This window comes from Phyllopteryx taeniolatus, chromosome 1 (genome assembly GCF_024500385.1).
Source record: "Phyllopteryx taeniolatus isolate TA_2022b chromosome 1, UOR_Ptae_1.2, whole genome shotgun sequence".
NCBI classification, from domain to species: Eukaryota; Metazoa; Chordata; class Actinopteri; order Syngnathiformes; family Syngnathidae; genus Phyllopteryx; species Phyllopteryx taeniolatus.
In genome coordinates, this window is record NC_084502.1 from 34,195,013 (window position 1) to 34,209,518 (window position 14,506).

The window sequence follows — 14,506 nt, forward strand, 5'->3', positions numbered from 1 at the left end:
GATGAATTAATGTATGACTACACTCCTTACGCGATTGACTTTAATTGAATAAATACTGTTAAAAAAAATAAAAGACCATGAAAAGTAGCAAAGTGATTTTAATAAAGAGATTTTAAGATTAAAGTCTCTCACACACATACACACGGTGCAGTACATTCGTGTGTCGATGTGCTTTTAAGTGGTGCAGTTTAGTGACGTCAGGAACCTGGAGTAAGTCGGGTTGGCAGGTGTGAGCCTCTCCTCCATGCTCCTTGCAAGTGTTTTCATTTTGTATTTGTGTTTGACTGTTTGTCCTGTTCAATAAACGGCTAAAAAGTGCATTGGCGGCTGTTGTTTTTTTTTTTTTTACACTTCAGTTGAAAAAAAAAAATACTTGACTCAAGCAGCAGCATATCTGAAGCTTGCTCATATCTTAAACACAAAGCAACAAAATAAATAAATAAATAAATAAATAAATAAATAAAATAGTGCCGCACACTCAAATCAAAGTACCACTGTACATCCTTTAGACAGGCAAACGCATGTTGTCTAATCTGTTTTAGGACAGTGTACGGTCTACACATTACTGCAAACAATTGTGTACAACATTGATCTTTGGAAAACAAAGGAGTCACCAGGTCCCTGACACTGTATGGAGTGAAGCTAAAAAGTAAAGTTGTAATTCTCAAAATGTTTTGTTTTTTTAAGTTTAGAGGGGTTAAACATGCAACTGTTAAAGTGTTAAATATGTAATTATCCTCACAACAACTGTGGAGCTATCAATATACAATTTTAGCAAGGGTCCAATTTGACTGTGAGAGTCAACTTAACACCTGGCTGTTGTTGCTGTGTGGAAGCATCTCCTCTCCTCTGCCTCCTTCTATGCAGCTGCTATCTTTTCTCTGTACTGCACCTCCACCTGCTCCTTCAGGTTCCTCCAGACCTTTTCGGAGCATCACCTCCTGCTTAAGTTCTCCTGCTCCCTCTTCTTCTGACGCACTGTCTGCCTTCCAGCGGGCCTCCAGTTTCTACCTCCTTCTTCTCTCCGCCGTGCCTCCTCTGACTCCCCTTCTTTCTGCTCCCTTTGACTAAAAGGGGGTCGTCGTCCTCCTGGTGCTTCACCAGCACGAGAGCGGTAATGTCCGTGATACTGGGACACACATTCCCCTTGTCTTTAGTAAGCTTCTACAGCTTCATCTGAATAGCTGAAGAGTGTTTAAGTCACATAAGCGGCAGAATGGCTTAGTGTCTGGTTGTCTTACAGTCTTGAGACTTCCTTAATTCTTGGTCACCTGACAACATGCAGGATTATCCTCACTCTCTTCTCGGCACATTTGTAAGAGCTTCTTTCTCTGCTGTTCGTAAGGTTAAAAACAAAGGAATGTCAAACTGCTCAGACAGTATGAATCACTGAATGATTTCATTAGAACTCATTCATTAGAACAGATTTGATGCAACGTTTTGCACAGGAATACAAAAAGTGGGGTTTTGTTAAGACAGACATGCTTTTTCCTCCCCAGCAAAGTCAGGAGTTCAAATCCAAATGAAGTGCAGGTGAAGATGACCACAGCTCCAGCAAAACAAAACAAAGTAGCATGATTGCAAAGGTACAGAATAGCTTCAAAGTGTAGTACTGCTCAGTTGGGGATCAGTTTGTGCATGAGATCAGTTGTTTAAATGCACAAAATAAATAAATGCAGTCAGTGACAAATGAATCTGAAGTCAGCGTTAACAAAAATCATTTTCGGCATTGTTAAATTAGTAAACTAACTATTAGGAATATACAAAAAAATACAGAAACAATTACTTGAAAAAATTCATAATCCATCCATCCATTTTCTTCCGCTTATCTGAGGTCGGGTTGCGGGGGCAGTGGCTTTAGCAGGGAAGTCTGCTTCCCTCTCCCCAGCCACTTCAACCAGCTCCCAGGCCAGCCGGGAGACATAGTCTCTCCAGCGTGTCCTGCGGTCATCCCCGGTGTCTCCTCCCGGTGGGACATGCCCTGAATACCTCACCAGGAAGGCGTCCAGGAGGCATCCTAATAAGATGCCCGAGCCATCTCATCTGGCTCCTCTCAATGCGGAGTAGCAGAGGCTCCACTCTGACCCTCTCCTGGTTGACCGAGCTGCTCACCTTATCTCTAAGGGAGCACCCGAACACCCTGCGGACGAAATTCATTTTGGCCGCTTGTATCCGGAATCTTGTTCTTTCAGTCATGAACCACAGCTCGTGACCATAGGTAAGGGTAGGAATGTAGATTGACCGGTAAAAATTGAGAGCTTCGCCTTTCGGCTTAGCGCCTTCTTCACCACAACGGACCGATACAAAATCCACACCACTGCAGACGCTGCACCAATCCACTTGTCGATCTCCCGTTCCATTCTTCCCTCACTTGTGAACAAGACCCCAAGATACTTGAACTCCTCCACTTGGGCAAGATCTCATACCCGACCTGGAGAGGGCACGCCACCCTTTTCCGACTGAGGACCATGGTCTCAGATTTGGAGGTACTGATTTTCATCCCAACTGCTTCACACTCTGCTGCGAACCGCTCCAGTGAGACTTGGAGATCACGACTTGATGACGCCAACAGAACTAGATCATCTGAAAAAAGCAGAGATGCAATACTGAGGCCACCAAACCAGACCCCCTCCACGCATTGGCTGCATCTAGAAATTCTGTCCATAAAAGTTATGAACAATATCGGTGACAAAGGACAGCCTTGGCGGAGTCCATTCTTCACTGTAAAGAAATTCGACTGACTGCCAGCAACACGGACCAACCTTTTGACACTGGTCATACAGGGATCGAACAGCCTGTAAAAAATCATAGAGAGGTGATGTTCCACATCCCTAGAGCCAGCTTCTGTAGCCGGGGATCGGACCACCAAGGTCCCTGCCTTTTGGCCACCGCCCAGCTCACTGGACCCGACCCCCATGATCCCTCTCACAGGTGGTGAGCCCATGGGAAGGGGGACCCACGTTACCCTTTTGGGCTGTACCCGACCGGGCCCCATGGGTACAGACCCAGCCACCAGGTACTCGCCTTCGAGCCCCACCTCCAGGCCTGGCTCCAGAGGGGGGCCCCAGTGACCCGCGGCCGGGCAAGGGAAACTGATGTCCATTTATGATAAACATCATAAGGGTTCATTTGAGTCGTGCTTTGTCTGGTCCCTCACCTAGGACCTGTTTGCCATGGGTGACCCTGCCAGGGGCATAAAGCCCCAGACCACTTAGATCCTCTGATCACTGCGACACACAAACCCCTCCACCACGATAAGGGGACTGCTCAAGGAGGGAAAAATCGTAAACCTTGAATTAAAAAAAAAACTGAAAATACACACACAGCGGCCACTCTAAGGCTCTATCTCGTGTTATAGAAGAGATCTGTATTTAGATCTATTGAATTACTTATTCTGTTGAAATACTTATTAACATATGAACATTCAAACATAGGCAGAGAATAAAATAACATGGTTTTGACATTAAAGTACAAAACAAAACTAACAAACAAACACACAAGAATGAGAATCAGATTTATTGGCTAAGTAAGTTATAAGACACACAAGAAATTTGTCTCCCACTAGTTGGACCAACTCTAGAATGACGACAAACAGCAGCTATGAACAAATAGGACATAAAAAAAACGTGTGGAGACTCACTAAGCAATGAAAGTGTACCACTAGTGTGGTGATGCCGATATAGTGGCAATTGTGCAAACGATGCAGTCCCCAAGCAATTTAGAGACATTTAAAGTGACTAATAGTGCAATGATCTGGCACAGTGACGATTGTGCAAATGGTGCAGAGAGTTCTCAGACACATAAGTGGGCAGTAGGTATGCAAATAACAACAACGGTATGCAAATAGTGCAGCGTGATAAAACAGTGAGTGTACGGCTAATGTAGAAGGGACACTAGAGTCCTTTTCATTCAAGTTCTATTAAATATAAATATAAGTAACCAAAGTATTGTTACTTGTAAATGCTTTTCTCATTATTTGTTACTTTTACGGTATTTGTTATGCAAATAAAAAAAAATCCACAAAATATTTGAAAAATTTGAGGGGATTTGGAGATTCTCATTTAGATCTGCAAAATTTTCCAATTAGAATAAGATTGACCACAAAGCCTAGAGACTAAAATACAAATCTTGTAATGATATCCTTTACACCAACTGTGATGTTGTGTCAGTATTTTACTCACATATACTTTCGTATGGATGGCAGAGGGCAAATACTAAATAAATGTGCAAATTCGGTGGCCGTAAATGAGATTTCATATGTGGCCCCAAAATAGTGGTGTGCAAAACTCATCCCCTGTGCAAAGGTTTTCTTCCCCTGAAATAACGCTCGTCAACGGGGGGCCCACATTTGTATTTATTTTTTTCCATAGGTATTGGACTCCACAGATTTACGACCGCTTTGGTGCTGGTGCTCACGCGTTGTGGTGCTTTGAAACTTCTATTTGTTGGCATTTTGAGCAGAAATATTACATTGTTTTTTTTTCGACGTCACTTAAAGTCCGCCTAAACCAAGCAAAAGAGGCAGTCAAAATATTGATGCAGGTGGTCTTTATCAGCATAAATTGCATTTACGGATACAACATTGATATTATTTGACATTGTGCTCGAATTCGAAAAACTAAATCAAATGCAAAACAGACGGTTATCCCTTGCTACTTGGCTGTGATTGGTCACATGTTGATATCAATCAATCTTCACTGTGATTGGCCAAAGGTTTTGGAGGGGAGTCATTTGTGAATCTACTCAGCTCAGCTGCAAAAAGTGAAGAGCTGTCGTTCTTGGTTATGGTCAACGTGTTGAAAATGGTGACTGATACACTGAAGCCCCCTTAAAAGAGGCATAAATATGCCACTGGACATAACATACATGTAGCCCTAAACGACCGCAGAGACCGCTTATGCCACGTGATTCAATACTACATAAGATATCTATGGTTGAGAGCAGCGCTGGCCTATCTCGTGTTCATATCTATGGGTGAACGCCTGTTGTGTTACGTCATTTACCACCAAAACGGAAACCACGTAATATGACGATTGCCCATTCCCTCGCGTGCGAGAGAGACTTTCTCAGTCAATCATATTGCAGCAGCGCGTGTTCAGGAGCCAATCATATTGCAGCAGAGCGTGTCCTGCCAACAAGGCTAGTGGGATTCCTACGAGTCAGCCGCGACGTCAGTTTACGGCGGGCATTGTAGCTGTAGGCTCGAATAAGAAGGCTGTAGGCGATCCAGGCAGAAGCGCCCTGGGGCTCATCTTGGACACAAGGAGCAAAGCTCGAACAACCCCAGCCGGTGCTACAGCGTAAAGTATGAAACTCTGGACTAAAGTGGTTTAGCACGTTGTTTAATTTGCTAATGTTGGGTTTTTGCTAGCACCAGTTTGGAGGAAACTCCCACAGCAATGTCATGTTAGAGGTATGTGTGTAAAATGTTGAAGTTGAATTGATTTACACGAGACATTAACACCAATATCAGAGACATGGCTATGTAAGACAATTTCAGAGGTAAATGTATCATTTTCCTGTGACAAAATGAAGACAGTTATGACTTTTTATAACCGATGAAAATGCACCAATTTTTGGCCAAAATCTTAATATACAAAGCCAATAAGTAGGTGTAGGTTCTTTATTAAAATGCCTTTATATCAAAGTAGGGTTAGATAGAGAACTGTTACACGAATACAATTAGCCCTAGTTTGTAAGAATTGGAAAAGGATTAAGGATTTTATGACACTTTTTATGTCAAAAATATATCAGAATTATCTGCCCAGAAATCATACCCGTACCTGCGTGGGCTTTCTCTGGGTACTCCTGTTTCTCCAAAAACATGCATGGTTGGTTAATTGAAGACTCTAAATTGCCCGTAGGTGTGAGTGGTTGTTTGTCTATATGTGCCTTGCGACTGGCTGGCGACCAGTTCAGGGTGTACCCCACCTCTCGCCTGAAGATAATTGATCTAGGCGCCAGCACACCCGCGACCCAAGTGAGGATAAGCTGTATGGATAATTAGGAAACTTGTGACTGTCTGTTGTACTAGAGCGGCTCCAACTACCGGAGACAAATTCCTTGTGTGTTTTGGACATACTTGGCAAATAAAGATGATTCTGATTCTGATGTGCAGTGCCATTTCTCCTTCAAACGGGGTGTGCATTATGGCATCCATCCAGCCATCCATCCATTTTTTGAGCTGCTTCTCCTCACTCGGGTCGCTGGCATGCTGGAGCCTATCCCAGCTATCATCGGGCAGGAGGCGGGGTACACCCTGAACTGGTTGCCAGCCAATCGCAGGGCACACATAAACAAACAACCATTCGCACTCGGTCACACCTACGGGCAATTTAGAGTCTTCAATTAAGGCATGTTTTTGGGATGTGTGAGGAAACCGGAGTGCCCGGAGAAAACCCACGCAGGCACGGGGAGAACATGCAAACTCCACACAGGCGGGGCCGGGGATTGAACCCCGCTCCTCAGAACTGTGAGGCAGAAGCTCTAACCAGTCGCCCACCGTGCCGCCCTTATGGCATCCAAACAGTTCAATTTTGCTCTCATCCGACCAGACTATATTCTCCCAGTATTTAACTGGCTTGTCCAAATGTTGTTCAGCAAACTTTAAACAAGCTTTGAAATGCTTTTTTTTTTTTTTTCAGCAATGGGGTCTTGCGTGGTGAGCATGCATACAGGTCATGGCTCACATGGTTTACTCACTGTTTTCCTCGTGACAACAGTACCTGCTAATTCCAGGTTTTTTTAAGCTCTCCACAGGTGGTGGAGCGCTTTGACGACTCTTCTGATTATTCTTTGCACTACTCTGTCAGAAGTCTTCCGAGGAGCACGTGATTGAGCCAAATTCATGGTGCTATGATTGGCTTTCCACTTACGTATTATGGCCCCAACCGTGCTCACTGGAACGTTCATAAGCTTAGATATGCACCTGTAACCAATGCCATCGCTATGTTTTGCAACAATTTGCAATGGTCTTTAGACAGCTCTTTGCTCTTACCCATCATGAGATGTGTCTTGACTCATACCTTGGCAATGAGATGTTTTTGTAGACCATCAATTAGGACTGAAGCAGCTGATATTCATTTGCACTGACAAGGGCCTGGATTAATGTTTGATGATTGATAGATTTTAGGTGTTGTCCTTGCTTTCCATGCCTTTTTACACCTCCTTTTCTTCGTGTTCAATACTTTTTCCCTGTGTCATTTCACATTATTGCACACAATTTCTGATCTTATTTGTTCTACTTTCTTTGTATGTATGGATTATTTGGGTTGTTCCCAAGATCTGTTGAAATGAGTGAGAAAGTGAAAGTGAGAAAAATGGTGACGTGTTAAAAGCTTATTTCAGCCGCTGTATATGTTAGCTATGGTCTACATTGATAGAAATGTGATGGTTCAATGTTTGTGAATGTGGGGGGTTGCATGACTTTAGTTGTTTTCTAAGTCGACACTTTTGAAAGTCTATTTGCTGATGACGTGACCAATGTTTTCAGGAATTAAATCACAGAAATGCGTTGTAATAATCCATTTTCACTGACAATAGACAGCTTCTATACAACTCAGAACAGAAAATGGATCATCAAGAAGCAACTCAGCTGTTACATTTTACATTAACTAATTTAACACTATAATACACGTTATGTTAGGCTACATCTCCTATCAGGTGAAGTGTAACACTGTAATGTTCATAAAACAATGTGGGAGAAAAGCAATACACAGGAAAGAGCCTGCAGCCTCATCGTCATCACAGTCCTGATTAGTCACAGTTTTTGTTTTTCGGTCCTGGTTTGCGTACAAGAACATGAGAGCATTGACATGGCCTGAGTGAAGCCTCGTCCGCTGATGCGCGATGGTTTTCACAGTGAGAGAAAAAAAATCTGTTGCGAGGGCAGCCAGGTAACTTTTGCAAAACGTGGCCAAACTGGTAACGCTGTCCTTGTTCTGGGCCCACCACAGCAGCGTGGTGTGCGTGTGTGGGAATTTGTGATGTTTGCAAATATTCATGGATCTCTTCGGTGGAATAATTCCCAGCTCTCCAATTTGATCGTGCCAAAGTTTTGAAAGAAAAGTTGCTTTAAATTCATGTCCGGGCATGCCCCCCAAGTGGTAAGCTTAACTTTGTCAAGCTCTAAACATAATTGTGGCACAATAATGTCCACCGGTCAGACTCTGTACAACCCCAAGTGTATAAAGTAGTTCAGAAAGAATTATGTACTAGATAGTAATAAATGAAAACCACTTATGTAGATGCCCAGCACTCCGGTCATAAATTTTTGGTTGCACATGATTAGAAGGTAATAAACTAATGTAATTTTCCCCTCTTTTCCGAAAAAATAATAAAAAAATATGCTCTTTGTGGTTTAACACATTTGAATCATGTGCAAACGATGTACAGTACATGTTCGAATTACTGTAAGTCCATTCATACCATACATTTCATACACTTAAGAGACTGATCGATGGAGCGTCTCAGACGCCGGTCCACCGATGAGCAAGCGCCCCAGCAAGACTGCACCACTCGCCACAACAACGGAGACCAACAGCGGACCAATGAGGGGTCCGACTTGGTGGATTCGCAATACGGCGACGAAAGGGGCATAAGGAGGGAAATAAGGTGCAAGTACAGAGACCTCATTGATGCAGTTCACCGTGAGTTGAAGTGACTTTAGAGGAGGTGGCAGGTTGCTTTGTTTGTTTGTTGTCTTATACTTGCACCTTTTTATTTCAGGAAATAGAGAAGATTTGCTGAGTCCTTCCAATAACAAACTCACAGAAGTTTTGGAAGAGGCAGACAAACTGTTTGTAAATGGTATGTGTCATTTTTATTGTAGCTCTTCATATTGACCAAGCAGAACTTTTAAAGTAGACATTTGGTACGGTACCAATTCCCGGTACCTGGGAATCGACACTGGTACTCAACGGTACCAATTTTTTGTACTTTTTGTTTGTGTTTATGTGGTAATAAAAAAAGTGTTTGATAATAAAATCTGAATTTTTCAATTTAACATTTATTTCTCAATATAAAAATTTAAATATATATTATAAAGGAGATAAATATAACAAAACAACATCCTAAGTTTAAAACAAATGAGCAAAAGTAGATGGAGTAACATTGTATATGTGTGTATATATATATATATGTGTGTGTGTATATATATATATATAAAATGGAATAGAAAGAGAAGCGAGGAGTCTCTCTCTCTCGGGAATGCGAGAGTATAGTCAGTATCAACACTCGCTCGCCTTTTGTACTTCTTGCCAGTTTCCTCTCTTTGGTTAAGTACAATACAGCTACGGTGCCCAGGGCAGTCAGCTTTTCCCCAAGGTTATCGTTAACAAAAACGAACGAGGGGGAAAACAAAGAACAAAATAACGATAAGTAAAATTGAAAAGACACTTTAACACTCAGGTCAACAAAATAAATTATTTTTTTTCCTTAAAATGATTACTGAAACTACATTTCAAGTTTACAAAAGGAACAAAAACTAACTAAAGCAACAATTTCTGTTTTCATCTTTGTCAATTAATTACTACATACGCTTTGAGGGTTGATTTGAAATGTATTTATTTGGGTTCGGCCGGTTTTAAAACAGCTTTATGGCCATACAGGGCAAGAAAAGTCAAACATTTGTTTGGGAATCGTAGTTCACGTCAGCCTCTTTTTCATGCGTCTTGGGAGTGTTTTCATTTTGTATTTGTGTTTGATCTTCGTCCTGTTCAATAAATGACAAAGTGTATAGGCTTTTTATTTATTTTGTTGTTTGTTTTTACTTGCCCCAAGCGGCGGTGTATGTGAAACTTGCTCATACCTAAACTTTTTGCTTGGAGCACAGAGCAAAAAAATGGACTAAGCGACTGCTCGTAAAACTTGTAAGGGGCACTCATAAGTTGTGATACCCATGAATCTTTGTATCAATGAATCAAAAACATAATAAACTGGCGCCCAACATACATGCCAGTTTCCTCGCACGTCTGTGTGGGGTATATTTAGGTTTTTACTTGTAATTACATTTGGGGGGGAGGGGGGGTTGTCATCAACTACTCGTGGATTTCCACAATTCGTGTTGGGGCTTGGCCCCTTCGCTGTACAAACAAATAAAGTTTATGTCCCATTTAAATCTTGGTTCTAGTAGAAATTGGTGCTGCACGGAACCCTCTGACAGCAAAGTTGTTGTTTGACAGTGCGACAGACGAGCGAAGCGGTGCTGGATTCTAAGTTCGTTGCTGTGGCCACAGACCTGAACAACGAGAGAGCCAGCCTGATGCGAGATGAGGACAGTTCTTTTGACTTCACTGTATTTGCTGAGCACCTTGTAAGTCATTCCGTTTTAAATGAAAATGATTTAGAAGAATCTCTGGTCACCTAGGCTGCACATTTTTGACAGATGATGCATTGGTGCGACTGTTACCCCAGCCTCTCTCATCAAGGTCAAGAGTTGTATTGTCTAGAACGGTGTCATATTAGATTGGTCAACTCCTGCTTACGCTTGTATGACAATGACTATTTTAAACTGTTACTTAAAATATAGTCCGGACAATTACTAAAGGTTTTTATGATGGCTATATTTTGAGTTATTTTATTGATCTCAATAGGAACAACCACCCAGTTGAAGTACGACCAGCGTCACAGAAAGTATTTTAATGCAACATGTAGTCATACGAACTTCCCCAAAATAATTTTAATCGCCATAAAAATTAAATGCTTTAGCATAGATTAACCATATTTATGTCTATTACATGTGAATTAACGTCCAATACTAAGTGAATAACACGATAAAGAACAGGCAAAAAAGGAACATTGCTCAACATAGTGCCTTCTCATCGCACTTTAATACTGTTATGATTTTTGGTGATGTTTGTTTATTGTCTGCTGTTAAATGTGAGAAGCTGATTCAATGTTTGAATTACCTTCTAGAGGAATGAACTTTTATCTGTCTGCCTATCATTAAAATTGAATTATAACTAGGAGTGTTAGGGCCACACAGAAGAAAAACCCCAACACTAATACTAAACCAAATACTCGTAGACAGAATCAAGCACTGCCACTACCTGTGCTCAAATTAAGTCTTTCAATCCAGCTTTGACACGCAGGACCGATCCAAACAACAGCTTTTTGCAGTCGATGAAGTCAAGTCAGCGTCCATTGACATTGACATTTATTTATCAGTTGGTTGCATTTGAATTTGAAAGGCATCAATGCAGTGATTCACTCCCCGTAAAGCTGTGGTTGCCTTTATCGCTTTGACAGCTCTCCTTCATGGGTCTCAACCGGCTGGAAACTGGGAAGAAGGAGCAGAGAGATCAAGTCAGTGGGTACCTGCCCAGCGATGCCTGGCAAAGACTGGCCAGGGGAGCTGAGAACTGTTTTAGGACAGCGCCGACCTTCCACTACATGTGCGTGCAGCATCATTAACCGTCTCACCGGATTCATTTATGGCAGTACATCGAACCCCTGTTTATTGCAGGCAATGCGGTGCAGACCCACTTGCAATTAGGATCGGCCAGCTTTTTCCACTGGGGGACATCCCTGATTTAAAAATAAATAAATAAATAAATACAAATTTTAAGTATTTTTACTCCTCCCACAAATAAGCTTATGAAAGCAAACTATGAAACACCTTGTAAACGTATTTGTACAACAAAAAAGTTGCATGCATAAAATAGAAATTGTTTGCGACAACGGTATTGGAAAGCACTGCATGCCGTGAATACTTCTGGATGGCAGTAATGCCGAAGGTGTGGAGTTCCGTAGCCGGTTGTTGTATTGCGCTGACGCCAACTTTCTTGTGCAGTGTTCTTAAAACAAGGGCCACGAAACTCTGCCCTTCCCGAAGCATATCAGGGAGTTTTATCTTCTTCTGGCGCTTAGGCTCACTACCCGCTGCCTTCCAAGACTCAGCCGCTTGGTGGCCATCAAAGGGCTGCAAAAAAAGTGTTCTATCCGAGAATGCGTGGTGTTACCAACAGCCAATCAGAGCCCAAGAGAATGAAAACCGAGACAGTCTCAATGTTCATTATCTTACATACATATTGACTTTTTACTGCATTTTAATCACAATTAGCGATATAGTGGGGCCACGAATGTTGAACCGCAATGGAGTGGGTGTTTGCAGTACTGTACAGCAATTCTCAAAGTACTGGTTCCCTCAAGAGGTATGCAAAAGACTCAATGAATTAAATATTCAAACGTGTATTAGGTGACAGTGGCTTAAACTTGTTAAAATCCAGGACAGTATATTTGTTCAAGTTTTTATATTTCAGAACTGTGGTTTTCAAACGTATGATTTTTAACTTAATTTTTCTATATTCAACTGCAAATGTTACAGTAGTTTAGACTGTTAAATATACTGTTTAGTGATAAAAGCTCTGCCTCATTTTTGATAAACACTTAGGCCTTCTACGCTAGTGTATTTTGATGGTGGTACTTGGTGTAAAATGTTTGTGAACCACGTGCACTCCCCGTCACTGACTTCTGACTCACCAGGTTGGGTTCCTTCCATGCTGAGCCGCCCCCTCCAAAGCAAAAGATGGCACGACAAAGGAAACCCCCCAGCAAGGAAGCAAAAAGGATCATGCCCACTCAGGTAACTATGACACAAAGCTAGAAAAAAAGTCCAAGACCCTATAACTAGTTGCTTGTCCCCCCTCCCTCCACAGGAGAAAGCGTTAGTATATTTTGAGAGGCGCATGCAGACGCACACACAACTGCCCCGTGTTCTACCATTCATGAATAAATGCCACACATTGGCAAGGCACATATTTTACACTAGAAATAGCTCACTGCACACCACCAAACAAAAAATGTTAAAAAATACAGCATATGCTTATTTACCTTCTGGCATCAAGTGGGAGCGTATTAAATTGTTCTGTTGGTCTCACATTGTGCACGTTTCAGCTGAAAAAGCTGGAAGAGGCCGAACAAGAAGCCACCGAGAAAGAGGTGGAGAGGATCCTCGGCTGGCTGAAGGGTTATCATCAAAAGGACCGTGAGTTTACAGCAGACAGCCTTATTGCTGTGCTAGTACTGGCGTGTAATGCAACGTTGCTTCAACCACAGCGTTGTCGCCGATCCCGTATTACGAGTTTGTTATTGACCCCGACTCCTTTTCACGGACAATAGAGAACATTTTCCACACGTCTTTCCTTGTCAGGGTGAGTTTTCTTTGAGGCAAAGAATCCAAATGGATGCTCATCTGCCCTCTAGTGACTCTTTCTGTCTTTTCAGGATGGTTTGGCACAAATTGGTTTGGATCGAGACAAGTTGCCTTATATAGGTAAAGGGTGATGCATTGATTTGTCATTCACAACAAAAGAAAGCGAATAACCTACATCCATGACAGTAGTGAGCTGTTTCTGTTGCGTCTTTCAGCTCCTGTGGAGGAGGAGGCGATGGAGATAGATGCTGGAGGATCGGACAACCGTAATGCGTGTATCGTTTCAATGAGCCCAAAGATGTGGAAGGTAAGAAAGTTTTTCAGATAATTTCCTCTTTAAAAGTTCTCCTGCTAAAGCAGGGAACACCCAGACAGACTTCTTAACAACAGTTTTAAAAGTTTTGGAGACCCCACACATGATAAGGAAGATGTTCCTATAGTGTACTTGAGATGACCAACACGACACACCACACGCTCCAATGTCTGTCGAAGTACGAATACTGACCTGTGAGAGGCATACAGACTGACAGAAAATACAAGAAGCTTGGCTAACTGTTAGCTTGTTTGGTAACTACATTGCAGTCGTGAACTCTTCTCAAATGCTCAAATTTGGCCCAGTTGTCTGTATGTGTGTACCTGACACAATGTGTTTTTCCTCTCATCTTCCAAGGAGTTCATTGATGCCTTAGACATCAGGGGCGCCATGATTCCGCCTCGAAACACGGACAATTAGTGATGGAACAAACATTGTATCACAAGGGACTCAACGTGGTTTTTTTGTTGGAATTAAGATGTGTTTTTGATGTTGTTTTATTTTTTTCCAGTACAATAATAAAAGTAGGAAAATGACACCGGCTCAGTTTTAATTCATCAAGAGTCTATGCTAGACTTGACGGTTTGGATCCACCAACCTAATAAATAGATACGCTATAATACTAAAAGATGCACAGTATATAAATAGACTTAAAAGGCTAGTTTATCAGTTTAACTCTAGTGTCTGACTGCATCGGGCACAGGGATGACCCTGCACCTTATTCTGGACCTTCAGGCCACACTGGAATGATGACTTATTTTATTTTTGTATTTATAAAAAATAAAATTCAAAAAAAAAAGTTTTACTAAAATAACATTGTACGGAATTTTCTTTCAACAATACCAAAAAGAATAACAAAAATTACATTGTGGGGGCACTTTTCCAAAACAAATTAAATTGTAATCTGTCCATCCATGTTCTGATTGTCCATTAGTGATGTCCTCCTCTTGTTTCCTATACTCAGTCCACTTTTTCCATGTATTTTCCAAATTGTCTCTCTTGTAGTCTTACTTTGTATGTATGCATATACAACCCCAATT

At 41.8% G+C, this 14,506-nt stretch overlaps 1 protein-coding gene across 5 annotated transcripts; it reads left to right on the top strand.

The window, feature by feature from the left end:
* The first annotated feature begins 5,098 nt into the window (after window positions 1-5,098).
* Window positions 5,099-14,002, top strand: nsmce4a (NSE4 homolog A, SMC5-SMC6 complex component). Of its 5 annotated transcripts, none has more exons than XM_061790957.1 (12): window positions 5,099-5,305; window positions 5,372-5,413; window positions 8,449-8,648; window positions 8,728-8,808; window positions 10,182-10,312; window positions 11,248-11,393; window positions 12,484-12,583; window positions 12,895-12,985; window positions 13,057-13,151; window positions 13,225-13,273; window positions 13,369-13,460; window positions 13,824-14,002. In XM_061790957.1, the coding sequence occupies exons 3-12, from the start codon at window positions 8,459-8,461 to the stop codon at window positions 13,884-13,886; spliced, it is 1,038 nt and encodes a 345-aa protein (XP_061646941.1). In that variant the 5' UTR covers window positions 5,099-5,305; window positions 5,372-5,413; window positions 8,449-8,458; the 3' UTR covers window positions 13,887-14,002. The 5 variants fall into 5 exon arrangements, 3 of the variants coding, with proteins under 3 accessions (XP_061646941.1, XP_061646950.1, XP_061646960.1); XR_009790951.1 differs by lacking the exon at window positions 5,372-5,413 and adding an exon at window positions 13,594-13,720 and having other exon boundaries at window positions 5,100-5,305; XM_061790966.1 differs by having other exon boundaries at window positions 5,099-5,413; window positions 8,451-8,648.
* Window positions 14,003-14,506: the final 504 nt, after the last annotated feature.